Source organism: Notamacropus eugenii, chromosome X (assembly GCF_028372415.1).
Source record: "Notamacropus eugenii isolate mMacEug1 chromosome X, mMacEug1.pri_v2, whole genome shotgun sequence".
NCBI classification, from domain to species: domain Eukaryota; kingdom Metazoa; phylum Chordata; class Mammalia; order Diprotodontia; family Macropodidae; genus Notamacropus; species Notamacropus eugenii.
Window position 1 is genome coordinate 10,170,754 of NC_092879.1, and position 27,733 is coordinate 10,198,486.

Consider the following 27,733-nt stretch of genomic DNA (forward strand, 5'->3'; position numbering starts at 1 on the left):
TAAATACAAATTCCACTGCCATTTAAAGCCCTTCACAATCATGCTCCAACTTACATTTCCAGGCATATTGCAACATTACTCCCCACATACTATACTCTAGCTGAGCTGGCTCAGACTTGCTGCTCCCCGAGAAAGACTCCATCTTTGTTCTCTGTGCCTTTGCATGCCTGGAATGTTGACCTTTGTCATCTCTGCCTCTTTAAATTTCCTTTAAGACTCAGCTCAAATCCCAACTTCCATAGGAAGCCTTTCCTGGTTCCCCCCACCATTCCTATCCATCACCCTGCCACCTGCTAATGGCACCTGAGATTACCTTCTGTCCACCCTGTATGTATCCTATACACATCTGTATGTATGTTTTCTCCTTCATTAGATTGTAACTTTTTGCCTTTCTTTGTTCTCTCTTCTCATCTCCACCTCTTATGATCCCTAAGTTTCTTTGAGGTTCAGTTCAAATGTCACTTTCTACATGGGGCCCTTCCTGGACCCTGCCCCTGGCTATTAGTGCCTTCTTCTTCAAGTTACTTCTCATCTAGAGATAGTATCTTAGAGCTAGAAGGAACCTTGGGGTCATCAAATTTAACCTCCCATCCCACTTCACAGATGAGGAAACTGAGGCAGGCTCAGAAAATGAAATTACTTTCTCAACATCAAACCAGTAGTAAACAGTTGAGCTAAGAACTGAACTCAAGTAATCTGGCCCCCAATACAACATGCTTTCTTTTGCTCCCCACTGCCTCCTCTATGTTTTGTATGTGTATGGATGTATATACATATGTGTATACACACACATACTTCATTGAGGGTAAAAACTATTTGTCTATTTCTCCCCAGAATTTACTAAGAACTCAATAAATATTTGCTTGATTGATGTGGGTTATGAGGGGTGAAAGTATCAAAGATAGTGGCCAAATTTTGAATATGGGAAATGGTGGTTGGTGGTGGTACCACCAACAGAGAAAAGAACAGGTTATGAAGAAAGAAAATGTGTTTGGGACATGAGGCAACAGTGGGCCACTCCAGAGGCAGCTGGAGAGGAAGGTTTGGAACTTGGGAAATAACTAAGAGTTACAGATGCAGATCTGGGAGTTATAGACAGAGAGGCAATCCTGAACTCACGGCAGTTAAGAAATGGTCAGGGCACTCCTGAAGCAAAATGCCTTCCACGTACAAAGAAAGAACTATGGAATCGGATTGCAGAATGAAGCAGACCATTTTCTTTTGTATTCTGTTTTGTTTTATGGTTTTCCCCATTCATTTTAATTCTTCTATGCAATATGACTAAGGTGAAAATGTATTTAATAGGAATGTATATGTAGAATCTATATAAGATGGCATGCCATCTCAGGGAGGGAGGGGGGAAGGAAGGAGAGGGAGGCGAAAAAAATCTAAGATATATGGAATGATAGTAGAAAACTGAAAACAAATAAAATAATTTTAAAAAGAAATGGTCAGGGCAGACAGTATAGAGACAAGATTATGAGTTGTAGAAAGCAGGTATAAAAATAACAGGAGCTTAATATGTCTACAGAACACATGCCTTGTTAGAAAGATGCCTTTTCCTAGAGCTACTACTGAAATTTTAAAAGAATTCCATTTTATTGACATCTTTTGTCATTCCATTATATTCATTTATAGATATCACCACCCCTAGAAATGAATCTTCCTTTGAAAAAAGAAAAGTGGTGACATGAAATGCATCATTCTACATGGATGGTCTCTCACCTTGCCAAGAAGAGGAAGAAAGTACATTGCCTCATTTATTTCCGGCTCAGTTTTGCCTCACACAACTATTACAAAACTAATTGCATCAGAGTGACAAAAAGAAGTGAGATAGTCTAGAAGGGCCCTTTTGGTCTGTTCTGGATCTTACTGATGGCAAAAAGCTTAGGAAAACCTCCAAGGAAAGGACTACATGCTGACTTACCTGGGCAAGGAGATAGGGAAAGTGCCTGGAGACTCTGCACTATTCCTTAGTAAGGAAATAAAAGAACCCCTGGTAAAAGGGAAGTAGCTAGGCTAGTGGATAGTAGTGCCCAGTAAGAGGCCTACAACTCTCCTGCTTTGGTGAGGGCAAAATTCACATACCCAAAGTCAACAACCATGTGAAAGACAGGGATGGCTCAAAATGATTGAGAGAAATGCAAGCTGAACAACTCTAAGGTTTTACTTTCTACCAAACTGTTAAAAATGATAAAAGGAAAAAAGTTGAAGCTGGAAGGGCTTCAGGAAAGCAGGTATATATATATATATATATATATATATATATATATATATATATATATATATATATATATATATATATATATATATATATATATATATAATATAGGTATATAATATAGTTGTGGTGGAGCTGTAAATTGGTTCAACCCTTCTGGAAGGCAAGAAGAAATTGTCCATATGTTATGATGTCAATCCCATTCTTGAGTACGTGCCCACTAATTCCAGAATCACAATATGATCAAAACAGCACCTTTTTTTTGGGCAACAAAAAACTGGAAACAAAAGTAGATGTTCATGGGTTGGAGAATGGCTGAACAAACTGTCTTAGCATATTATAGCATCATACTAAATGATGGTGGATGAGGAATCCAAAGAATTTGGGAAGATTAGATGAAATGTGAAGCTAGCAGAACCAGGAGCCTAAAAGTGACTATAAGCATATAAAAGAAACAAAATAAAGCCAAAGGAGGAGTGACTGGAATGACCAATCTTGGACCCAAAGAAGAGAAGGAAATAAGCAGCCTCCTCGCCCTGCCCAGCAGAAGGAGAACAGAGAATGTTGGACATATTCTCACATGCTGGTTGTTTTTAGATTAGCTCTCTCTTGTTCCAAAGAAAGGTTTACCTAGGATTATGACTATGAAGTGGCTAAGAAATAGAGTGGTGGATCAGTGGAATAGGTTAGGTACACAAGACACAGTAGCCAATGATGATAGCAGTCTACTGTTTGATAAACTCAAAGACTCTTTGACAAAAAGCGCTGGGAAAACTGGAGAATAGTATGGCAGAAACTAGACACATCAATATTTTATACCGTATACCAAAATAAAGTTAAAATGGGTACATGATTTAGATATAAAGGCTGATACTCTAAGCAAACTAGGAGAGCAAGAAATAGTTTACCTGTCAGATCTATGGAGGAGGGAATGATTTTTGACCAAACGAGATAGAGAACATTAAGAAATGCAAAATGGATAATTTTGATTACGTTAAACTGAAAATTTTTGCACAAACAAAGCCACTGCAACCAAGATTAGGAGGGAAGTAGAAAACTGAGAAAGAATTTTTAAAACCAGTGTCTCTGATAATGACCTCATTTCTAAAATATGTAGAGGAGTTAAATTTATGAGAATACAAGTCATTCCCCAATTGATAAATAGTCAAAGGATATGAACAGGCAGTTTACAGAGGAAGAAATTAAGGATATCTATAGACATATGAAAAAATGCTCTCAATCCCTATTGATTAGAGAGATGCAAATTAAAACAACTCTAAGGTACCACATCACACCTATCAGATTGGCTAGCATGACAAAACAGGAAAATCATAAATCCTGGAGAAGATGTGGGAAAATTGGAACACTAATGCATTACTGGTGGAGTTGTGAACTGATCCAGCCATTCTGGAGAGCAATTTGGTACTACACCCAAAGGGCTATACAAATTTACATACCCTTTGATTCAGCAATACCACTTTTAGGTCTATATCCGAAAGAAATCATACAAATGGAAAAAGGACCCACATGTACAGAAGTATTTATAGTGGCTTTTTGTGGCAGCCAAGAATTGGAAATTGAGGGGGTGTCCACCAGTTGGGGAATGGCTGAACAAGTTGTGGTATATGACTGTAATAGAATACTACTGTGCTATAAGATGATGAGCAGGCAGACTTCAGAAAACCTGGAAAGATTTATATGAACTGAAGCTGAGTGAAGTGAGCAGAACCAGGAGAACACAGTAACAACCACAATGTGAGATAACTAACTTTGATAGACTTGTCTCTGCTTAGCAATGCAAGGATCCAAGACAACTCTAAAGGATTCACGACGGAAATTGCTGTCACACATCCAGAGAAAGAACTGATGAGAGTCTGAATGCAGATCGAAGCATATTATCTGCTCTTCTTGTGTTTGTTTCTAGTATCTCGTGGTTTCTACCATTGCTTCTAATTCTTTACAACATGACTAATGTGAAAATACATTCAAGATGAATATATATGTAGAGCTTATATCAAATTATGCACTATATTCAGGTGGGGGGAGAGAAGAGACGGGGAGAAAATCTGGAACTCAAAATCTTATGGAAATGAATGAAAAAAAATAAATATATATAAAAAAAGAAAATGACTGATGTAAAAACCAAAGCTACTGGTAAAATGTTTTAAAAGAAAGAATCCGTACCTCTTCAACCCTATCCTTTGTAATTTTATAGGTTTTGCTCCCCTTGCTTCGAATTTTAGAGACTACTCTCACTGCTTTTGACTTTGTAGAAGGAAATGAACTCATTGAATATAAATTCCAGTTGTTTTTCAGCCAGTGATTTTCTGTCTCACTTCATTCCCTTATCCTAGCCCCAGTCTCCTCTATACTCATCCAACTTACTGCTGTCTGGTGCCTCTTAGGAATGAGGATTAAAAGAGCCCTACTCACCGATTCACCACTCCAATAATGCCCAGTTTCACAGAGATGACTCGACCCATCAGCACATCCAATGCATCTGTCCCAGCATCCATGAGGTCCAGTTTAGTGATCACTGCCAAGGTTCTGTGACCTAAGAAGTGGGAAAGGGACAAGAACAGCTTGAGACTTCCAGGTCCAACTTCCAGAGGTGACTTTAGCCATTTAAGGAGGAATGGGCCATCTCTCCCACGCATGAGCTGGGTGAGGAGAGCTAAATGTCCTCTGGACATAAAAGTTGCTCTCATATCATTTGCTATCTGCTGAGGCCAGGACAGATCTTGTCAGGTGTATAGTAAATGTGTGTGTCAGGGGAATGGAAAGGTGAGCATAGTTCTTAGCCCCAAAGATAGGAGGAAGCAGCCCTAGATGGGAAAAAGGCACTGCCATCCTTCCCTGATAATGATCCTGATGTCCAGGAAAGGAAAATCCCAGGCTCAGGGGTGAGACCTTGAATCAGAAAACTGAAAGAGGTCATAGTTAGACAATCTGGTTCAAACTCCACGTTTTATAAAGGAAGTAAACCCAAGTGGGTCAAGTGCCCTGCCCAAGATCATGCACAGTTAGTAGCCAAGCCAGGTCTCCTTCCTGCTAGTGGAATACTCATTCTGTTACTAGCTCTCCTCCACATATACACCCAAGTACTCCCAGTACCATACCTTCAGGATCCACATCCCGGGCAAGTTTCAAGGATTCAGAAGTGGCCATGTCTGTGTTGGCAGCAGTGACAGCCAGGATGAGACAATTGGGACTACTGATGTACGACAGGATCATGTTTCTGACCTGCATCTCGATGTCAGGAGGCTGGTCCCCCACAGGGACCTAGCAGGAAATAAGGATTAGAGAAAACCAGGTGTCTTTGGAAGCCCTGCTCCCCCTCATCGGCTAGGCAGCCCCAGCCCCAATCAGGGACAGTCATGACCAGTCAAAGAGAGTGGGCAAGGGCAATGGTGGCTGAGATATTAAGATTAACTTAGTCCCAGAGTCAAACAGAATGATCTGCCAGATCTGGAGCTTTATTATTCTCAGGGGAGGGAGAGAGAGAGAGAGAGAGAGAGAGAAAAGAATTAAACAATGCTAAATACCTACCAAATAAAGCATTGTTAAGGCCATTACAGCAAGGCCTCAGTCATCTCTACTTCAACCAATCAATAAATGTTTGTGAAGTGCCTACTATGTACTAGGTACAATGCTAAGTTAGTATACAAAAAGAGACAAAAGATAGTCATCGTCTTCAAGGATCTCGTAGTCTAATGGGAAAGACAACATGCAAACAAATATATACAAAGTGACCTAGATATGGGATAAAAAAGAGATAATTAACAGAGGAAAGGCACTGGAATTAAGCGATGCGGAAGACTTCCTGTAGAAGGCTGAGTTTTAGTTGGGACTTGAAGCCAGGGACGTCAGCAGGCAGGGCAGAGGAGGGAGAGTATTTCAGCCATGGGAGACAGCCAGACAAAATGCCTGGAGCCAGAGATGGAGGAGTTTGTTCATGGAACGATCAGGAGGTCAGTGTCACTGGATTGAAGAGTAAATGTCAGGGAGGAAGGAAGGTATAAGAAGGCTGGAAAGGTAGGAGGGGGCTGGGTTAGGAAAAGTTTTGAATGCCATACAGACCATTTGCTTCTGGAGGTGACAGGGAGACATTGTAGTTCATTGAGTAAGGGGAATGACACGATCAGACATTGTTTTAGGAAAAGTCACTTTAGTGACTGGAGTGAGGAGAAACTAGAGGCAGACAGACCCCCCCACCCTCACACCCCAGCAGCTACTGCAATAGTCCAGCTGTGAGGTTATGAGGCCTGAATCAGGGGAGTGGCAGTGATAGAGGAGAGCAGGAGAATTCAAGAGTTGGTGCAAAGGTGAAAAGGAAAGACCTCAGCAAGAGCTTGGATGTACAGGGTGAAGGAATGAGGAGTCCAGGGCACCCCCAAGACTGTGAGCCTGAGGGATGGGGAGGATGGTGCTGCCCTCTACCATATAGGGAAGGTAGGGGGATGGTTTAGAGGGAAAGATAATAGTTCTGTTTGGGACTATAGAGTTTAAGATGTCTATCGCACATCTGGTCCAAGATGTCTGAAAGGCAGTGAGACTGGAGGTCAGCAGAGAGGTTGGGGCAGGAAAGGCAGACAGGAAAATCATCAGCATAGAAGATGGTCATTAAATCCATGGGAGCTGTCTAGAAGGATTAAAGACTAGAATAAGGGCTTAATAAATGTTTCTTTTAAGTGCTTTCTTTTCTTGATTTACCACTTCACATTCCCCATGACTGATTGCTGCCCACCTTCCCTCTAATCCTTTAGGCCGTGACTTCCACACCATTGCATTCTCATGATTCTCTTTTCACCTCTGATACTGTCACTTCCCTGGCAGGCTTGTTGTCTCATCCCTTAACTATGGGTTGTGACTTGCGTCTTTTCTTCCCATTTCTCCCCACTGGGAAGTTATTTCATTCCTATGGCTGCAAGCATAACCTCTCTGCAGATGACACCCAAATCTCTCCTACCTTCTCCTTAGAGTTCGTCTCTCTACCTGAATATTCCTGATCCCTCAAACTCAACATGTCCAAAATGGAATGAATCTTCCAAAATTTGCCTCCCATATTTCCACCCTTTCTGTTGATGGTCCTAGCGTCCTCAGTCACCCAGACCCATAAACTCAGAATCCTCTCCAACTTTTCCTTCTCCCTTATGCCCTATACCCAGTCAACTGCCAAGTTCTGGCCTTTTGACTTCAGCAATCTCTCCACTACCACCACATCCACCTGATAATCATTTAATACCATTTTTGGACTTTAATAAGGGCCCAAGCCTGAACTAATCAATCAGACTGCTTTGCTTTGCTCTAAAAATGCCCTTCCCTGAGTCAGCAAGTTCACAGACCTCTTTATGACAGGATGCCTACAACCAGAATGGGGGGATTCTTCTTATCTTGGTATCACAAAAACATGCTATGTGGGGGAAACCCAGACATCCTGGAACTCTAATTTCTAACTGAAACTGCTTTGATAATTGTCTTGTCTCGCTATATTTACGATTTCTTCAACTAAGAAACTTCCTTTTTCATGTTATAGATAAGGAAAACATATGGAGACCATGAATAGGAGCTGGGATTGTTCTAAGTGTATTTAAACCTGGCTTGTACCAGGTAGTCAGAAGTTTCCTTCTGGCTCCACGATCATGTATCTGCTAGCTTTAAGGGAATAAACTATACGGATTTACATATCACCAAGCCTGTTTGCCTCCCTTAACCAAACTTTCAGGTCGACACACCATAGTTGGCCTCTTCAGGTCACCATCCCTTCTAGTGTAGACTATTAGAATTGCCAGTCTTAACTCCCTTCCAGTTCTCACCACTACAATCTAGCCTTCATCCCATTTCTCAATCTTCTGAAAACACCACTTTGATCACAGGATCATGGACGGAGACCTAGAAAAGACTTCAGTCTCCAACCCAGAATCTTCAGTGGGTCCCCATTTCTTACTGAATTCAGTAATTCAATATTCACATAAGAATTCAGTGATTATAAACTCCCTCCATAATCTTGCTGCAAGCTACCTTTCTAAGCCTCATATTCCCCTTCGTGTATCCTAGCCAAAGTGGAATACTTTCTCTCCCTAGCTCTGGTTGTACCCTATGGAAAGACTTCCCCCATCTCTGCTACAGTCTCCCCCTCCCTTCTAGGATCCTTCATGCATCCTTTCCCTGGCTTGCCCAGAAAAAGCAATAATTGGCCCTCAGGGTTGTGCTAGAGCTAGCTCTTATTGGTTGGTGAGAGCTGATGGCTAAATTTTCAATGTGGGCACTAACACCTCAAGAAATCAGCAAAGACTACAGAAGAGAGCTGGATTATTTTGCTGGTTGTCTAGACTTAAGAAAGTCCATAATGCAATTTCAATTTATGAGTGTTGTGCATTTTCAGAGAGCTCGTTGTTAAACAATTTACCACAACATTAGTCATCTTTGTATACCACTTTAAGATCTACAATAGTGGATTCTCCCTCCAGATGAGGTTCAGAGTTTTGCTGACATCTCCTTCTCTCCTTTATACAGGCTTTACTCTCCCTTACATCTGAGTAATTTGTATGCATGTCTTTTCTCTCCATGTTGGACTCTTAAGGCCCTTAAGAACAGGGTCTGTGTTGCAGCTCTCCTCATACTGTGTGCCTAGCACAAAAGCTAATGCCTGTTTAATTTCCTATGAAATAGTTCCTTGCACTATGAAACAGGAAAACCTGAGTTCAATGTTTCTTTTTTCCTGATGATCCAGCATAAGCATCATGAATGTGAAGCAGTAGTGCCCTTGGATCTGTTGGCCTCTACACAGTGGACTATTTATACCAAGTTACTGTGCTTTCTCCATTGTCTGCCTTTGAATCTCTCTCCTATGCTGTCATGGTGTCACTTGCTTCTAACAGGACTCTTTCCCCTCCCCCTTCTGCTCTTTCTAATCTGATAACATTTGTAGGACTAACCAGGCTCTAATTTAGGACCTGAATGGGAGTCTCCTCTGAGTAAAGCTGGAGTGATAGCAAAGGGACTCTGAAATGTCTCTTTGGATGTTCAGAGCCCTTCTCTCCCCCACACACAACTGAAATCTCAGAAGGATGCAAAGAGCAGAGATGTCCTTAACAAGATTCACAAATGGAGAAGGATTTAATGTGCACCTCCCCTCCCCTATTAAACTGCTCAATCCCTTTGGGCATCCCCCATCCCACTTGACATAGGGCCTTATGTCTAACCATCACGACTTGGTAAAGAAATGATGAAATCCATGAATTATCATGGACAACAGCAAAGAAGGTGAGAGTCAGTCCATTCCCCTGTGTAGGATTCAGGGAGAGAACATACATACCTTGGTGATTCCAGGCAAGTCCACCAGAGTCAAATTGAGTACTTTGGAGGAATAGATTTTCAGGTACAAAGGCTCAGCACTGATCCCCTGCAAGGTAAGACTCAAGGTCAGACCCAATGTGCTTGGAAAAGGGCAGGAGTGAAACAGAAAAGAGACCACGTGCCTCCTGCATTTACCTTATTAGCACCTGTGATCCGATTTGTCTCATTAGAAATTTCCTGTTGGACTTCATTAAAATCTATAAATGGCTGTAGAGGAAAGAAAATTATTGGAGAGGTTTTGAGCTAAAAGTCACTCTACACAGATCATGTCCTCTATCCCCAGACATTACTCCCAGACTTCTATGTAGCCAGTGGGCTTGTGGGTGAGCCAGAAAAGGGTGATGTCCAGAGGAAGGAGAGGAATTGATCCAGTTTTACAAATAGGTTGGACTGGAGTGGGTTGGAATACCTTATGCTTGCAATGCAGGAAAGTGGCCCATTCCTCTGCAAGGATACCTGTGGGAACAAGAAGAAAAGAGAGGGTCATCTCCCTTGTCATTACCAATCACTTCTAAAGGGGAGGAGAGTGGGATGAAGGGATACTGGCCTAGGGCAGAGCCATTTCTATCACCTATTCCAAGACACAGCACCACTTTGGTGGAGTAGAAGGAATGCTGCATTTGGAGTCAGGGACTTGTGTTCAAATCTCAGTTCTATGGTATCAGGTAAGTCTGGGCCTCCTTTCCTCATCTGTAATTTGAGCAGGTTGAACTGGAAGGTCAGTAAGGTGTTTTCCAGCTTTAAAGCTATAAGCCTACAGGGCTTATGTGAAGGCCACATGCAGTAGCAACATTCTGGCCTGGTCAAGTCTTCATGCCAGGATGTAGCTGTGTAGCTCCGCCCTCTGGGACCCCCCCTCCTGTCCCCTGTCCCTGTCCTGTCCCTCCCCCCAAGCCCCATGTCCATTTCCTTTATCCTCACATGTTTCTGAGGTTGTTGTTCTCTTCCGTTCTTCCAGGGAGGCCACGTGAACTAGCTGGAGGATCAGGGGCCTCCGAGTCATGATTCCAGAACCTCTTGGAAGGAACTCTCGGCCCACAATGCTTTCCAGAATAGAGCTCTTTCCACTGCTCTGTAATAATACAGGGGTAGAGGAGATGGTTCAGGGTCATTTGGGAGGTGGCATTTCCTGGGCCTCCCCTTGCCAGCTTCTACTCTGAGGCTAGCCCAGCCAAGTCACCCCTCGCTTGACAATCTCAAGTTAAATACAACGCTGCAGTAGGGTGCAGCAGAAAAAAAGCACTCGAGGGGGAGGAGCCAAGATGGCGGAGTAGAAAGACACACATATGCTAGCTCTGAACCCACAGCCCACAAAATGTCTGTAAAGAAGAACTCCCAACAAATTCTGGAGCAGCAGAAGCCACAGAACAACGGAGTGGACGAGATTTCTGTTCCAGAGAGCCCTGAAAACCTGATGCTAAAGGTCCATCGCACCCCGGACCCGGAGCTGAGCCCAGCCCTGCCTTGGCTGTGAGGCGCTGAGGGGAGCAGATCCGAGCAGGCTTCAGGGACAGAATCTCCAGCCACAGAGCAGGTCCGTCCACCCACAGGTGACAAGGGTCAGTGAGAGGGTCTCTTTAGCTGGTTGAGAGGGGAGTGGGGTGTCCCCATAACTCAGGCCCCCTCAGGAGGCAGCAGCGGAGGCGGAAGCAGACCAGGGCTCCCCAAGCAGGCAGGAGCCCAGATCCATTGTTGAAGGTCTCTGCATAAACCCCCTGAGGGAACTGAGCCTGTGAGGCAGCCCTGCCCCCACCTGAGCACCTGAACTTAATCTCACACTGAATAGCAGCCCTGCCCCCACCCAAAGCCCTGAGGCTGGGAAGCAGCATTTGAATCTCAGACCCCAAGTGCTGGCTGGGAGGATCTGAAGGTGAGGTGGTGGAAAGAAAACTCAGAAGTCAAGTCACTGACTGGGAAAATGCCCAGAAAAGGGAAAAAAAATAAGACCATAGAAGGTTACTTTCTTGGTGAACAGATATCTTCTCCCATCCTTTCTGATGAGGAAGAACAATGCTTACCATCAGGGAAAAACACAGAAGTCAAGGATTCTGTATCCCACACATCCAAAATAAATATACCATGGACTCAGGCCATGGAAGAGCTCAGAAAGGATTTTGAAAATCAAGTAAGAGAGGTGGAGAAAAAACTGGGAAGAGAAATGAGAGAGATGAAAGAAAAGCATGAAAAGCAGGTCAACACCTTGCTAAAGGAGACCCAAAAAAATGCTGAAGAAAATAACACCTTGAAAAATAGGCTAACTCAACTGACAAAAGAGGCTCAAAAAGCCAATGAGGAGAAGAATGCTTTCAAAAGCAGAATTAGCCAAATGGAAAAGGAGATTCAAAAGCTCACTGAAGAAAATAGTTCTTTCAAAATTAGAATGGAACAGATGGAGGCTAATGACTTTATGAGAAACCAAGAAATCACAAAACAAAACCAAAAGAATGAAAAAATGGAAGATAATGTGAAATATCTCACTGGAAAAACAACTGACCTGGAAAATAGATCCAGGAGAGACAATTTAAAAATTATGGGACTACCTGAAAGCCATGATCAAAAAAAGAGCCTAGACATCATCTTTCATGAAACTATCAAGGAAAACTGCCCTGAGATTCTAGAACCAGAGGGCAAAATAAGTATTCAAGGAATCCATAGATCACCACCTGAAAGAGACCCATAAAGAGAACTCCTAGGAACATTGTGGCCAAATTCCAGAGTTCCCAGGTCAAGGAGAAAATATTGCAAGGAGCTAGAAAGAAACAATTCAAGTATTGTGGAAATACAATCAGGATAACACAAGATCTAGCAGCTTCTACATTAAGGGATCGAAGGGCATGGAATAGGATATTCCAGAAGTCAAAGGAACTAGGACTAAAATCAAGAATCACCTACCCAATAAAACTGAGTATAATACTTCAGGGGAAAAATTGGTCTTTCAATGAAATAGAGGACTTTCAGGGATTCTTGATGAAAAGACCAGAGCTGAAAAGAAAATTTGACTTTCAAACACAAGAATGAAGAGAAGCATGAAAAAGTAAATAGCCAAAAGAAGTCATAAGGGCCTTTACTAAAATTGAACTGTTTATATTCCTATATGGAAAGACAATATTAGTAACTCTTGAAACTACTCAGTATCTGGGTACTGGGTGGGATTACACACACGCACATGCAGACACACACATAGAGACAGAGTGCTCAGAGTGAATTGAAGAGGATGGGATCATATCTTAAAAAAATGAAATCAAGCAGTGAGAGAGAAATATATTGGGAGGAGAAAGGGAGACATGGAATGGGGCAAATTATGTCTCATAAAAGAGGCAAGCAAAAGACTTATTAGTGGAGGGATAAAGAGGGGAGGTGAGAGAAAAACATGAAGTTTACTCTCATCACATTCCGCTAAAGGAAGGAATAAAATGCACACTCATTTTGGTATGAAAACCTATCTTACAATACAGGAAAGTGGGGGATAAGGGGATAAGCAGGGTGGGGGGGTGATGGAAGGGAGGGCATGGGGAGGAGGGAGCAATTTGAGGTTTACACTTGTGGGGAGGGACGGGATCTAAAGAGAATAGAAGTAATGGGGGACAGGATAGGATGGAGGGAAATGTAGTTAGTCTTATGCAACACTACTATTATGGAAGTCATTTGCAAAACTACACAGATTTGGCCTATATTGAATTGCTTGCCTTCCAAAGGGAAGGGATGGGGAGGGTGGGAGGTAAAGAAGTTGGAATTCAAAGTGTTAGGAACAACTGTCGAGTAATGTTCTTGCCACTAGGAAATAAGAAATACAGGTAAAGGGGTATAGAAAGTTATCTGGCCCTAAAGGACAAAAGAGAAGATGGGGACAAGGGAAGGGAGGGATGATAGAAGAGAGGGCAGATTGTTGATAGGGGCAATTAGAATGCTCGGTGTTTTGGGGTGGGGGGAGAGGACAAAGGGGGAGAAAATTTGGAACTCAAAATTTTGTGAAAATGAATTTTAAAAGTTAAATAAATTAATTGAAAAGAAAAAGAAATAAAAAGCACTCGATTTGAATTAAGTTGTGCCGATTCGGACACGTTTCCTTGGGTCTCAGTTTCTTTATCTGTAAAGTGAGGCTGGTTTAACTAGTCTTTTAGACCCCGTCTAGCTAGTCTGAATGTAGGATCCTACAGCAGCTCGACTCAAGGCCATTCCAGGTGAGCCGCCCAACATCGTCAGAACCTTCTCAATGGGGCTGGGGGGTGGGGTGGGCAAAATGAGGCAAACGCCACTCCCTGCTCAGCCTGCTTTCTCCTGGGACTCGCTACAGATACCCAGCAGGTGCTCCATTCTACAGAAGGCTAAACGCGGCTGAGGTCCACCACATGGGGGCGCACTTTTGCAATCCTCAGGGACCATTCCAAGGCTTGGCCAGTTATGGCTGCCATCCCAGGGGGCCTGCCAGTGGGGAGTGAGGGGCAGAATTGAGGAGGACGCTGGAGGGGGGAGGAGTCAGAAGAGCAAGGGGGGGAGGTGAAGAAGCGTGCCCCTCCCTGACCAGACTGGGGAGGGGAGAATGAAGCATCTTGGGCAGCGCGCAAGGTAGGAGCTAGGCCCGAGGGGGTGGGAAAGAGGGAGGAAACAGACCCACTAACCCCCACCCCATCACCACGGTAAGAAAGCAGGTACTACCTGGGGGCCAATGACCACGATCTGGGGGAGCTGGATGATTTCGGCGCCCACTGTGGTAAAGATCTCTTGTAGCTTACTGATCACGGGAATCAGGGTCTCCATGGCTGTCCGGTCTCGAGGCTGGTCCTGTGAGGTCTCAGAATTGGCCCAGCAAGGATCTAAGGAAAGAAACGCCAATGTACTTCCCACAAGATGTCGGCCACTGCCCCCCCCACATCCCAGCATAGCCACGCCAACCACCACCTACCTTCCTCCGAGAAGCTCCGCTCACCAAATGATACTGTTTAAGTCAGCTCCTCCACGTGCCCTTGGGAGACCCCGTACGACTCTTTACCATAGGTCGATCTTCTCCTAGCCCCACCCCTGGAGTCCCTAAGATGGTGGGGGAGGTACTCTACAGGGTTTCTAGAACTTTTTCCACACTTGACCCCTTCAGTGCCTCTTTATCATATGGCCTCGTGACCTAGGCAGGCTCTGCCCCACCAGGGAAAAAGCTAAAGCTTGAGGCTGAGCTCTGATTGGCTAACATGTCTCCCCACCTTTTTCCTCAACACTAAGCCCCACAACTCTGCCGTCAGTTCCCTCCCACCCCTCACCTCTGTTGCCCCCTGCTGAGACTGGTGGCCTTGTAAACTGAGAACTAGGCCTTGCAGTCAAGAAGACCTAAATGCAAATCCAACTGTAGACACTTCCTAACTAGGTGACTCTGGACAAATGATTACCCCTCTATTTGACTCATTTACCTCTGAGAGTTGTGAGGATCAAATGTACAATAGATACCATATAACTGATCATTCTTTTCACTGGTTGTTTTTCTTTTGCAAAAAAATTAAAAGTTTCAAATTCTCTCCTTCTCTGCACCTTCTCCCCCACCCATTGAGAAGGCAAGAAATAGGTTAGCCATTTACATATATAGAAATCATGCAAAACATATTTCCTCATTAGCCAGGATGCAAAAAAAAGCAAAAAAAGTAAAGAAAGAAAAAAAGTGTAGGCCTTCTATCAGCACTTTGAACCTATCTGCTTTTACAGTGGAATAAGGAAATGGATGATCATATCCAGACAATAATTTATTTGATGATGTTTGCAGTTGCAAAACAAACCAGGTTCAAGGCTCTTGTGTTACCAAGGACCCAGAAGCTTGGGTTTCACAGTTAATATACCATGTTAAAGGAATGAAAAACAGGAAACAAGATTATAAGGATTGAGACTTCTAGTTGCTCATTGGTATAAGGGGGTTAGGACACACCAAGATGAGAGGGAGAGGGGTATTCTTGTGACATTCTTTAAGTCAGGTGAAAGTGGTAAGGATAAATACTCCTGGGAAATCTCCTAAACCAGATGACTTACATGCACTTGAAAATTAACTGCAAAAATGAAGGACAAAAGCAAACGGGAGTCATTAATATTCATTTTTTTTTATTAAACTTTTAACATATATTTTCACACATTTTTGGGTTACAAATTTTCTCCCCTTTTTTCCCCTCCCCCCCCCCAGATCCAAGCTTTCTAATTGCCCCTGTGACCTATCTTCTCTCTCCTCTATCCTCCCTCCCTGCCCTTGTCTCCATCTTCTCTTTTGTCCTGTAGGGCCGGATAGCTTTCTTGACCCCTTAACCTGTATTTCTTGTTACCTGCTGGTAATAACATTACATTTGGTCCTAACACTTTGAGTTCCAACTTCTTTGGCTCCCTCCCTCTCTACCCCTTCCCCTTGGAAGACAGGCAATTCAATATAGGCCATATCTGTTTAGTTTTGCAAATGATTTCCATACTAGTTGTGTTGTATAGGACTAACTATATTTCCCTCCATCCTATCCTGTCCCCCATTACTTCTATTTTCTTATGGTCCTTTCCCTCCCCATGAGTGTCGACCTCGTATTGCATTCTCCTCCCCCTGCCCTCCCCTCTATCCTCCCCCCCACCCTGCTTGTGCCCTTGTCCCCCACTCTCCTGTACTATGAGATAGGTTTTCCTATCAAAATGAGTGTGCATTATATTCTTTCCTTTAGTGGAATGTGATGAGAGTAGACCTCATGTTTTTCTCTTGCCTCCCCTCTTTATCCCACCACTAATAAGTCTTTTGCTTGCCTCTTTTATGAGAGATAATTTGCCCCATATAACTTCTCCCTTTCTCCTCCCAATATTTCTCTCTCACTGCTTGATTTAATTTTTTTTTTTTTTAGTATGTGATCCCATCCTCTTCAATTCACTCTGTGCACTCTGTCTCTATGTATGTGTGCGTGTGTGCGTGTGTGTGCATGTGTGTGTGTGTGTACTCCCACCCAGTGCCCAGATACTGAAATGTTTCAAGAGTTATAAATATTGTCTTTCCATGTAGGAATGTAAACAGTTCAACTTTAGTAAGTCCCTTATGATTTCTCTTTGCTGTTCGCCTTTTCATGGTTCTCTTCATTCTTGTGTTAGAAAGTCAAATTTTCTTTCCAGTTCTGGTCTTTTCATCAGGAAAATTTGAAAGTCTTCTATTTCATTGAAAGACCATTTTTTCTCCTGAAGTATTATACTCAGTTTTACTGGGTAGGTGATTCTTGGCTTCAGTCCTACTTCCTTTGACTTCTGGAATATCCTCTTCCATTCCCTTCTATCCCTCAATGTAGAGGGTGCCAGATCTTGTGCTATCCTGATTGTATTTCCACAATACTTGAATTGTTTCTTTCTAGCTGCTTGCAATATTTTCTCTTTCACCTGGGAATTCTGGAATTTGGCCGCAATGCTCCTAGGAGTTTCTCTTTTTGGATCTCTTTCATGCGGTGTTCTGCAGATTCCTTGAATATTTATTTTGCCTTCTGGTTCTAGAATCTCAGGGCAGTTTTCCTTGATAATTTCATGGAAGATGATGTTTAGGCTCTTCTTTTGATCATGGTTTTCAGGTAGTCCCAGAATTTTTACATTGTCTCTCCTGATTCTATTTTCCAGGTCAGTTGTTTTTCCAATAAGATATTTCACCTTATCTTCCATTTTTCGAATCTGCGCGGTATGTTCTGAGATATCTGTCTTTCTCGAAAAGTCCAAAGCATCCATCTGTATCATTCTAGATTTGAAAGATCTATTTTCTTCAGTGAGCTTTTGAATCTCCTTTTCCATTTGGTTAATTCTGCTTTTGAAAGCATTCTTCTCCTCATTGGCCCCTTGCACCTCCCTTGCCAGCTGAGTTAGGCTAGTTCTCAAGGTGCCAATTTCTTCAAGATTTTTTTGGTTCTCCTTTAGCAGGGAGCTGATCTGCTTTTCATGCTTCTCCCTCATCCCTCTCATTTCCCTTCCCAGTCTTTCCTCCACCTCTCTAACTTGATTTTCAAAATTCCTCTTGAGCTCTTCCATGGCCCGAGCCCATTGGGTGGGCTGGGACACAGAATCCTCGATTTCTGTGTCTTTGCCTGATGGCAAGCATTGTTCCTCTCCATCAGAAATGAGGGGAGGAAGTGTTTTTTTTCTCTCCGATAAAGTACCCTTCAATAGTTTTATTTCTTTTCCCTTTTCTTGGCATATTCTCCACCTAGTGGCCTGAACTCTGAATGTTCTCCTCACACCCACCTCGCCTCCTGATCCTCCCAGCCAGCGTTTGGGAGGACTGAGATTCAAATGCTGCTTCCCGCCTTAGGGCTTTTGGCGGGGGCAGGGCTGCTATTCAGTGTTAAATTAAGTTCAGGTGGTCAGGGGCAGGGCCGCCTCTCTGGCTCAATTCCCTCAGGCGGTTTATGCACAGACCTTCCACAATGGATCCAGGCTCCCGTCCGCTTGGGGATCCGCCCTCGGCAGCCGCCTCTCAGTCCCCACTTCCCCGGGGGGGCCCGAGCCATGGGGGCACCTCACTTCCCTCTCAACCTGCCAAAGAGACTCTCTCACCTACCCCCGTCAGTCACCTGTTGGTGGGGGGGCCCGTGCCGCTGCTGAAGATCCCGCCTCTGGAGCCCTCTTAGGACTGTGCCTCTCAGAGCCGCGGCCGCCGCCACAGGTCCGGGCTGGGCTCCGCGCGCGACGGACCTTTTGCGAGAGGTTTGCAGGTCCCTCTGTGGGTGGGGGGACCCGCGTGGCCGCTGGAGATCCCGTCTCGCAGCCCTCTCAGATCTTCTTCCCACGTTGTCGCTGCCGCGGTAGGGCTGCTCTCTGCTTCTCGCCCCGGCGCCCAGTCCACGGCGCGAAGGACCCCCCGCGAGAGGTTTGCAGGTCTCTCCGGAACAGAAATCTCCCTCACTCCAATATTCCGTGGTCTCTGGGTGCAGAATTCGCCCTGGGTTAGTCCCCTCTGCCGTTCTGTGTTTTGTGGGTTCGGAGCTATGTGTATGTGCGTCTTTCTACTTGGCCATCTTGGCTCCGCCCCCCTTTATCTAATATTCATTTTTAATGTAACATTCCCCTCATTGATCCTGGGGTTCTCAACCTCCCAGGATCATTTATTTAAATGGAATGAGAGTCTACCTTAAGGGGCACCAAAAAGGGGGATCTGAGAATCCAAGCACAGTCGTGGTGCTATATATCCCCTAAAGAGACAAACCTTGTTAAATAGACTCTGCAGGTAAAATAAGTTAAGTGACCGGGGCTCATCATGAACTAATTTGAGAGGGGAGATTTACATGTGTAGTGGTAATCAAGTTAGGATCTCCTTCTGTTTTTGTTTTACTAAAAGTGCCTCTGATTGAATAATGTGATTGGGGAGGATCTTTCCCATCCGTTGATGGGCCTGTCACTTGTGGGAAACTTGATTGGGGAAGTTGTTTTGTAGAAGGACCCCAAGTACCTTTTGTTTTTTCTATTGAGGCACTGGATCAGAGGGTTATGTCCTCTGGCTCAAAAAAGTGTATAATTACTCTGACACTGATGTTTTACTTTGGAGCTTAGTTTTTGGAAGAAGGTTTGAGTGCCAGATGAGAGTCTGGGAAGCCACTAAGGAGCCCCCCAGCTAAAATCCAGAAGTTGATGCTTCGCTCTCTGATAACTGTGTAGGTATGTAATAGACATTTTGGAAGCATGTCTGTTGCCTTTTGATTTCTCTGTATTTTCTCGGAAATTTTGATTTTTGATTTTCTCTGATATTCTGCTTGATTAAAGTGATTGTTAACCTCTTGAAAGTTGCTTTCCTTTTATGAATGCAGATTTAAGCACCAGTGGTAGCAGGTCCCCCTATGTATGTTAGGGTGCTTACTGATGTAAGCATGTCACCAAGGGAACCAAGAAAACTCAGTAAACATAAACACCATGAAATAACATCAAATCTCTCTGTAACTTGGTAACCTATTCCCAATGTCCATTTAATCAGCACATTTTATCTTGAGTCCCAGATGTCCCAGGGAGTTGTCTGGTCTCTGGAAACATCTTCCCCTGGACATTCTGGAATTGGTCTTGTTCTCAGGGTGGCTCTGAAAGGGCCTCCTTCTTATAGATCTTCTTCTCTGGTTCCAAGTCACTTGCAGAAATTCCTAGGTAATTCTGCTAGAATCTGTCAGGACAACTTAGTACCATATAAACTTCTATAGTTCACCTCCTCTGATTATGGAAATTTTCTAGGAAAGGAAAAGGAGGGATATAGTTATGATGGTATCAAAATAGTTCCTTTAAGGGTAAAGACTGACAACATAAGCCATAACAGGGGAAAAACTCTCAGCTCTAACCGCAGTCATGTCTCACAGCCAATCATGCAGCAAGTTTTACATTTATTAAGATTATCAAAAGTAGGCTCAGAATTAACCAGGTGGGAAAATTTCGAGTTCGGAAAGGAAAGAGTACCATGGGAAACTCAGTCAAGAGGATTTTACCTCAACCTATGCCAAAGTTATTCCCTCAACTTTTCCAGGATCACACTTCTTTGGGGCACCACACAGCATTCCCTTTAAATGATGGATTTAAATGACAGTTCAGACAACCGTACTTGAAATCAAAACAGAACAGTATCAAATTACAGTTCAAAGATGTTTTACCTCAATTAGCAAAATTTCATTTATTGAAGCTTTTGTTGGGCTTATTCAGTCATGTCAGTTGTGTCTGACTCTTCATGATGTCATTTGGGGCTTTCTTGGTATTTGCCTTGGAATCTGGAATTTGCTTTGTCATTTCCTTCTCTAGCTCATTTTACAAATAAGGAAATGGAGACAAAGAGGGTTAAGTAACTTGCCCAGGGTCACAGAGCTAGTGAACATCTGGGGTAGAATTTGAACTCAGGTCATTCTGACACAGGCCCAGCACTCTATCCAGTGCAATGCCACATAGGTAATTTTTTTCATATTGCAACAAAAGTGAACAATTAGCACATATAAGGATGTATTAATTATCCTTCATTTATAATTTAAGAATGATTACATTCCAGAGGTTCACCCATACAATGAATACATCATAGTTGACCCTACACGCCAGAGAAGTCAGTAAGTCTCAAATCTGTATTACTTGTTAACCCCTAAGGCAAGTTGGAAATCTCTGAATCTAAAGTCTGTTGTTACTAAGTTGGTTCAGAAATGTAACTTCAGTAGACATTATTTATTAACAGGTACAATCTCTTGATTTTCACAAGTGATAGCCAAATAATCTATCAGAGAAAAATTATGCCACTATAAGGAAACTAGTGAGCTTCCCATCTTGGCTGGGTGTGGTTCCAGTATCTCAAACTTCAGTACTTTAGAGTGTCACAATGCATGGTCAGAAGGGCGGTAGGATTTTATGACCTTGTCCAAGTAGAAAATTCCAAGGAAACTCAGAGATAAGTATAATTTAAGAGATCTTTTGCTACGTATTTTTCTCTTAAGCAGTAAGTTATTATTACCCATTTTAAAGCAAAATATACCCAATTAAAGATTTCACAGTTTTCAAACATTTTTGCCACATTCTTTTAACAGCAAAATTCATATCTAACAGTATTCAAATGAAAAGGGAAGTTACTTTCCCCAAATTTCAGAATATAAGAAAACATTAGAAACACAGTAATAGCGTCCATGATATCATGTATTGAAAACATGGTAGGTGAAATCAGTTCAGTTGAATGCAGTTCCAAATCATTTACTTTATCACTTTAGGTATTCTACATTAGCCACATCTAAAACCAAGTATAGAGTAATCCTGTATGGAGTAATTACATTCAGTGAAAGAAATAATCATAATAGCAGTTATTAACATTTCTATAGTGCTTACCACATGCCAGGCACTGTGTTAATTAAGCACTTCACAAGTGTGTGATCTTCACAACAACTCTGGAAGGTGAGTGCTATTATAATTATTTTCTTTACAGATTAGGAAACTGAGGTAAGCAGAGATGAGGTCACACAGCTAATAAATTTCCAAGACCGGATTCTGATTTGTATTAAGTTCTGACTTACCACCGCTATCCTAATAGGAGAATGTATCTCACTGTAAGTGAGACCACATAATGATTTAATTTCAGAACAATATTTCAGCCAAATCAAATCTAGATTTATAATCCCTAATGGTAGCATTTAAATCTCAATGTTCTCAAGGGCTCACTGTTTTCAGTTAGCTCATGTTCAAAAAATTCTTGATGGCACTCCCTTCTTCCCGAAAGTTTTTCTTTATTTGTTTTTAAATAACCCAAGGAGCAAAATCAGTTCCTTTGGGCTCTTAATGCAGCCCCCAGCTTTCCCTGAAACTTTTCAGTTGTGTTTCAGGAAGGTCAAAAGAGGACAGAGCAAGTCTGCAGAAAAAGCTACTTAGAGAAAAAGAAAGAGGATACTATATTGGAAACATATTTCTGTGTTTTCCATATCATAAAGAATGACTAAAGTTTCCCACATCCTTCTTATCTCTCAGCGAGATCAAAGCCTCCCTCAAACATCTCTTTCCAAAACTACAGTCTCCAGCTTTCTGTAACTTTCTACCCACTTTTCTCTCATCCCTTCTTGCTTGAACTTTCTTCCTTGTTTTTTATGAAATCCTCTAATGGACTTCGATTAAATCCCTTCAAAACTGTGCCTTTCTTTTTTATTTTTCTATTCTGATAAAACACCTGTTTTACTTTCTTCCATTTGCTTAATACCTCGAGTCTTTACTTCCCAGAATCTCTATAAAATATATCTTCACTCCACTGAATTTTTCCCTTATAATTGAGCACAAGTTTTTACTACACAAAGCCAATGAATTGTAAAACTGTTGCCTTTGGGGTTCTTAAAAGCTTACACATGCATGTCTATTCCAACACTATTTGGTGATTTTGCGACTAGTTTCCCTAAATAATTAAGTTCTGTTATATCATTTACAGAAGAAACACGGTGGTAACACAAAACATTTTTCCAAATTAAACTTTACCTACCTTTAAGTTGCTCCCTGATTTAAACATGTTTCTAGAAAAGAGTTCATAACAGGCAGGCCTTAAGTGCCAGATAAATTGAAACTGGAAACTGCCAATCTATCCCCACCCCCACTCCCCAATTTGCAACTTGACTGATACTTTCAAAACTAGTTTCATTTTTCTTTGTGTAATCAGTGAAATCACCTTTCTCCCTTGCACTAAAACAATAAATCAGTCACTCTGTCGGGGAAACAATGATAAGAGACCTAAGTGCTGTTTCCATGTAACTTTCACAGTTTTATTCTTACTTTTCCTTAAAACAAATTCTGCAGAGTGGTGCCCCCAAACTCAGACATTTCAGCATTTATTTGTTGTTATTTGGAGATGTCCAGTTGTGTCCAACTCTTCATGGTCCTGTATGGGATTTTCTTGGCAAAAATACTGGAGTGGATTGCCATTTCCTTCTCCAGCTCATTTTGTGGTTGAGGAAACTGAGGCAAACAGGGTTAAGTGACTTCCCCAGGGTCACATAGCTAGTAAGTGTCTGAGGCCACATTTGAATTCAGGTCTTCCTGACCCCAGGCCTGACACTCTATCTGCTGTGCCACCTAGCTGCCCCATTTCAGCGTTTATAGAAACATTTAAGCCACAGTTGGCAAATCTATAGTAGAGAAAATAAATTTAGTCTCTAATTAGTTTTACAATTCCATACGTTGGGAACAAAGATTCCCTTCCTTCTTATCTGTATCTCTTGTCTGTCTCCCTAAATTGGCCAGTTAGAAAGGCATAAAGAGACTTTCTTTCTGAAGACTCAGAAAAGTTTCTCAGAAAGGTTTTCACTACTTATTTTCTTTTCTCCTTTTGTCTGATTAGAGCACATAAAAACACAAGAGACACATAGAAGAAAATTTTAATAGAAAAGTCAGTGTACATAATTTTCTAAAAGTAGTCCTAAAGCCTTTAATTTGAAGTAATTGAAAGCCTCTTCTTCAGGACGGATTTGCAATCCATTAAGGTTTTTATATATTTTTAAACCAATCTTTGCTTAATTAAAAAAAATCTAATATTTTGGTTCCCCCCCCATTACATGTAAAAACAATTTTAACATTCTTCTTTTACAAATTTTGAGTTCCAAATTCTCTTCCTCCCTCCCTCCCCTGACCCCCATTGAGAAGGCAAGTAATTTGACATAGGTTATACATGTGTAGTCATGCAAAACACATTTCCATGTAAATCATGCTATGAAAGAAAACAGACAAAAATACCTCCTCCCCCCTCTCAAATAAAGAAAGTAAAGAAAAAGGCTCTGCCAGTTCTTTCTCTGGAAATAGACAGCACCTTTCATCATAAGTCATTCAGAATTGTCTTGGATCGCTGTATTGCTGAAAACAATAGGTCACTATACAATATTGCAGTTACTGTATACAAAATTCTTCTAGTTCTGCTCACATCACTTTGGATGAGTTCATGTAAGTCCTTCTAGGTTTTTCTGAGAGTATCCTGCTCATTATTTCTTCTAGAACAATAATATTCCATCACAATCATATACAACAACATGTTCAGCCATTTCCCAACTGATGGGCATCCCTTCAATTTCCAATTCTTTGCCACAACTAGAAGAGCTGCTATACATATTTTTGTATATGTTTTTTCTCTTTTATGTCTTTCAGATGCAGATCTACAAGTAGTATTGCTGGCTCAAAGAGTTTGCACAGTTTGATTGCCCTTCAGGCATAGTTCCAAATTGCTTTCCAGAATGGTTGAATCAGTATACAAACTTCACCAACAGTGCATTAGTATTAATTTTCCCACATCCCCTCCAACAGTTGTCATTTTCCTTTTCTGTCATATTAGCCAATCTGATAACTGTGGGGTGGTAGCTCAGAGCTGTTTTAATTTACATTTCTCTAATCAATAGTAATTTAGAGAATGTTTTTTCTTATGACTACAGATAGCTTTGATTACTTTGTCTGAAAATTTCCTGTTCATATCCTGTGACCATTTATGAATTGAAGAGTGACTCTTATTTCTATAAATTTAACTCAGTTTTTTTATCTAATTGAGAAACAAGGTCTTTATCAGAGAACCTTGTTTTAAAATTTTTTTTCACAGTTATGATTACCAACTATGTATTCCTCTCCATCCTATTTTCTCCTTGTTTATCCTTCTCTCTCTCTCCTTTCACCCTGTCTCTCCTCAAAAGTATTTTACTTCTGACTCGCAATCTGCCCTCCCTTCTATCAACACCCTCCCCACATTGTATCTCTCTCCCCTCCTACTTTCCTGTAGGGTAAGCTAGATTTCAACACCTGACTATGCCAATTTCCATGAGAGTAAAGTTCAAATGCCCCCCACTCCCATCTTTCCCCCCATCTTCCCCTCCACTGTAAAATCTCTTTCAGCCTTTTTTATGTCAGATAATTTAGCCCATTCTAGCCCTCTCTTTCTCCTTCTCCCAGTGTATTCTTCTTTCTCACCCCTTAATTTAATGTTTTTGGATAATCATCCCATTATATTCAACTCACACCTGTCCCCTCCATCTATGTATATACTCCTTTGAATTACCCTAATAATGAGAAGTTTTTAGGAGTTTTTTAGGAGTTTCAAGTATTGTTTTCCCACATAGGCGTATAAACAGTTTAATCCCTTATGATTTCTCTTTTCTATGCTTCTTTTGAATCTTGTAAAAAATTTCTATTCATCTCTGGTCTTGTCACCAGAAATGCTTGAAAACCCTCAATTTCATTGAAAATCCATTTTCACCCCCTAAGGATTATACTCAGTTTTGCTGGGTAGGTGATTCTTGTAATCCTAGCTCCTTTGCCCTCACAAATATCATACTCTAAGCCCTCTAATCCTTTGATGTAGAAACTACTAAATGTTGCGCTATCCTGACTATGGCTCCATGATATTTGAATTGTTTCTTTTTTCCTGGAAGTTTTCATTTTGTGATTTCTTTCAGGAAGTGATGGGTAGATTCTTTCAATTTCTATTTTACCCTTTGATTCTAGAATATCAGGGCAGTTTTACCTGATAATTTCTTTTTGTAAATTATTTTTTTTTCAGTTTTCTTCAATCACGTCCATATATCTTAGATTTTTCTCCCTTCTTTCCCCTTTTTCCCCCTTCCGTCCTCACTCCCTCCCTAAGATGGTGTGCAATCTTATATAGGTTCTATACATACATTCTTTTTTTTTTACATTTTAATATTTTATTCAATGACATAATCAGTTATTTTATTAACTTTTGTGTCAGTCTGAATAATATTCAACATAAAAATTATAAGTTAATGACTTCTCTAAGACAATTCTTCTGAATTCCACTGAAAGGTTGATAAGAATGGGAAAAGAAATAAAAACAACAATAATAATACCAATCCCCAAGATGGCATGCAACCTTATACAGGTTCTACAATACATTCCTATTAAATACATTTTTGCCTTAGTCATGTTGCATAGAAGAATTAAAATGAATGGGAGAAACCATAAAACAAAACAAAACAACACAAGAGAAAATGGTCTGCTTCATTCTGCGATCCAATTCCATAGTTCTTTCTCTGGATGTGGAAGGCATTTTGCCTCAAGAATTCAGTGTGAATTTTTTAGGTCCTTGCATTGCAGTGAAGGACTAAGTCTACCAGAAAAATTCCTCGCACACTGTGGTTGTTGCTGTGTACAAAGTTCTCCTGGTTCTGCTCCTTTCACTCAGCATCAGATCATGTAAGTCCTCCCAGGCCTCTCTGAAGTCTTCCTGTTCATCATTTTTTGTAGCACAATAGTATTCCATTACATTCATATACCATAATTTATCAGCCAATCCCCAGTTGATGTGCATCCCCTTGATTTCCAGTTTTTGGCAGCTATAAATATTTTTGTACATGTGGGACCCTTTCCCATTTTTATGATCTCTTGGGTACACAGTCCTAGAAGCGATATTGCTGGGTCAAAGGGTAGGCACATTTTTATGTGCTCTCCATGATGGTTGGATCAGCTCACAGCTCCACCAACAATGAATTAGTGTTTCAACTCTCCCATATCTTCTCCAATATTTATCATTTTCCTGTTTTGTTATGTTAGCCAATCCCATAGGTGTGTTGTGGTACCTCAGAATTGTTTGGATTCACATCTCTCTAATCAATAGTGATTTAGAGCATTTTTACATATGACTATAGCTTTAGTTTTTTCCTCTGAAAACTGCCCGTTCATACCCTTTGACCATTTATCAGTTGAGGAATGGCTTGCATTCTTGTACATTTGACTCAGTTCTCTATATATTTTAGAAATGAGACCTTTCTCACAGACACTAGTTGCAAAGATTCTTTCCCTGTTTTCTGCTTCCCTCCTAATCTTGGTTGCATTGGGTTTGTTTGTGCAAAAACTTTTCAATTTAATGTAATCAAAATTATTCATTTTGTACTTCATAATGTTCTCTATCCCTTGTTTGGTCAAAAATTTCTCCATTCTTCACAAATCTGGCAAATACACTATTCCTTGCTCTCCTAATTTGTTTATAGTATCAATCTTTATACCTAGATCTTATATCCATTTGGACCTTATTCTTGTATACAGTGTCAGGCATTGGTCTATGCCCAGTTTCCACCACACTCTTTCCCAGTTTTCCCAGCAATTTTTGTCAGACAATGAATTCTTATCCCAGAAGTTGGGGTCCTTGGGTTTATCAAACAGTAGATTGCTATATTCATTGATCTGTGTCATGAGTACCTAATTTATTTTACTGCTCTACTCCTCTATTTCTTAGCCAGTACCAAGTGGTTTTGATGACTGCTGCTTTATAATACAGTTTGAGATCTGGTAGGGTTGGGTCACCTTCCCTAGCATTTCTTTTCATTAGTTCCCTTGATATTCTGGACCTTTTGTTCTTCCAGATGAAGTTTGATATTATTTTTTCTAGCTCTAGAAAATAATTATCTGGCAGTTTGGTATGGCACTTAATAAGTAAATTAATTTAGGTAGAATTGTCATTTTTATTATATTAACTAGACCCATCCACGAGCAAATGATGTTTTTCCACTTACTTAGATCTGACTGTATTTGTGCGAAAAGTGATTTGTAATTGTGTTCATATAATCCCTGAGTTTGTTTTGGTAGGTAGACTTCCAGATATTTTACAGTGTCTACCATAACTTTAAATGGGATTTCTCTTTCTATCTCTTGCTGTTGGGCTTTGTTAGTAATATATAGAAATGCAGATGATTTCTGTGGGTTTAGTTTGTAACCTACAACTTTGCCAAA

At 41.4% G+C, this 27,733-nt stretch overlaps 1 protein-coding gene across 3 annotated transcripts in view; it reads right to left on the reverse strand.

The window, feature by feature from the left end:
- LOC140516190 (dynamin-1-like protein) overlaps positions 1 to 18,577 on the reverse strand; it is a 39,529-nt gene extending 20,952 nt beyond the window's left edge. The window contains exons 1-8 of one of the 3 annotated variants that reach the window (XM_072627213.1): positions 18,118 to 18,577; positions 14,237 to 14,394; positions 10,502 to 10,652; positions 9,990 to 10,036; positions 9,716 to 9,787; positions 9,540 to 9,626; positions 5,341 to 5,503; positions 4,655 to 4,775 (exon numbers count right to left, since the gene is read on the reverse strand). In XM_072627213.1, coding sequence (XP_072483314.1) covers positions 4,655 to 4,775; positions 5,341 to 5,503; positions 9,540 to 9,626; positions 9,716 to 9,787; positions 9,990 to 10,036; positions 10,502 to 10,652; positions 14,237 to 14,338 — 743 coding nt within the window. In that variant the 5' untranslated portion in view covers positions 14,339 to 14,394; positions 18,118 to 18,577. Of the gene's footprint in view, positions 1 to 4,654; positions 4,776 to 5,340; positions 5,504 to 9,539; positions 9,627 to 9,715; positions 9,788 to 9,989; positions 10,037 to 10,501; positions 10,653 to 14,236; positions 14,395 to 14,483; positions 14,689 to 18,104 lie in introns of those variants that run through there. The other 2 variants (XM_072627214.1, XM_072627212.1) reach the window with 2 other exon arrangements.
- Positions 18,578 to 27,733: the final 9,156 nt, after the last annotated feature.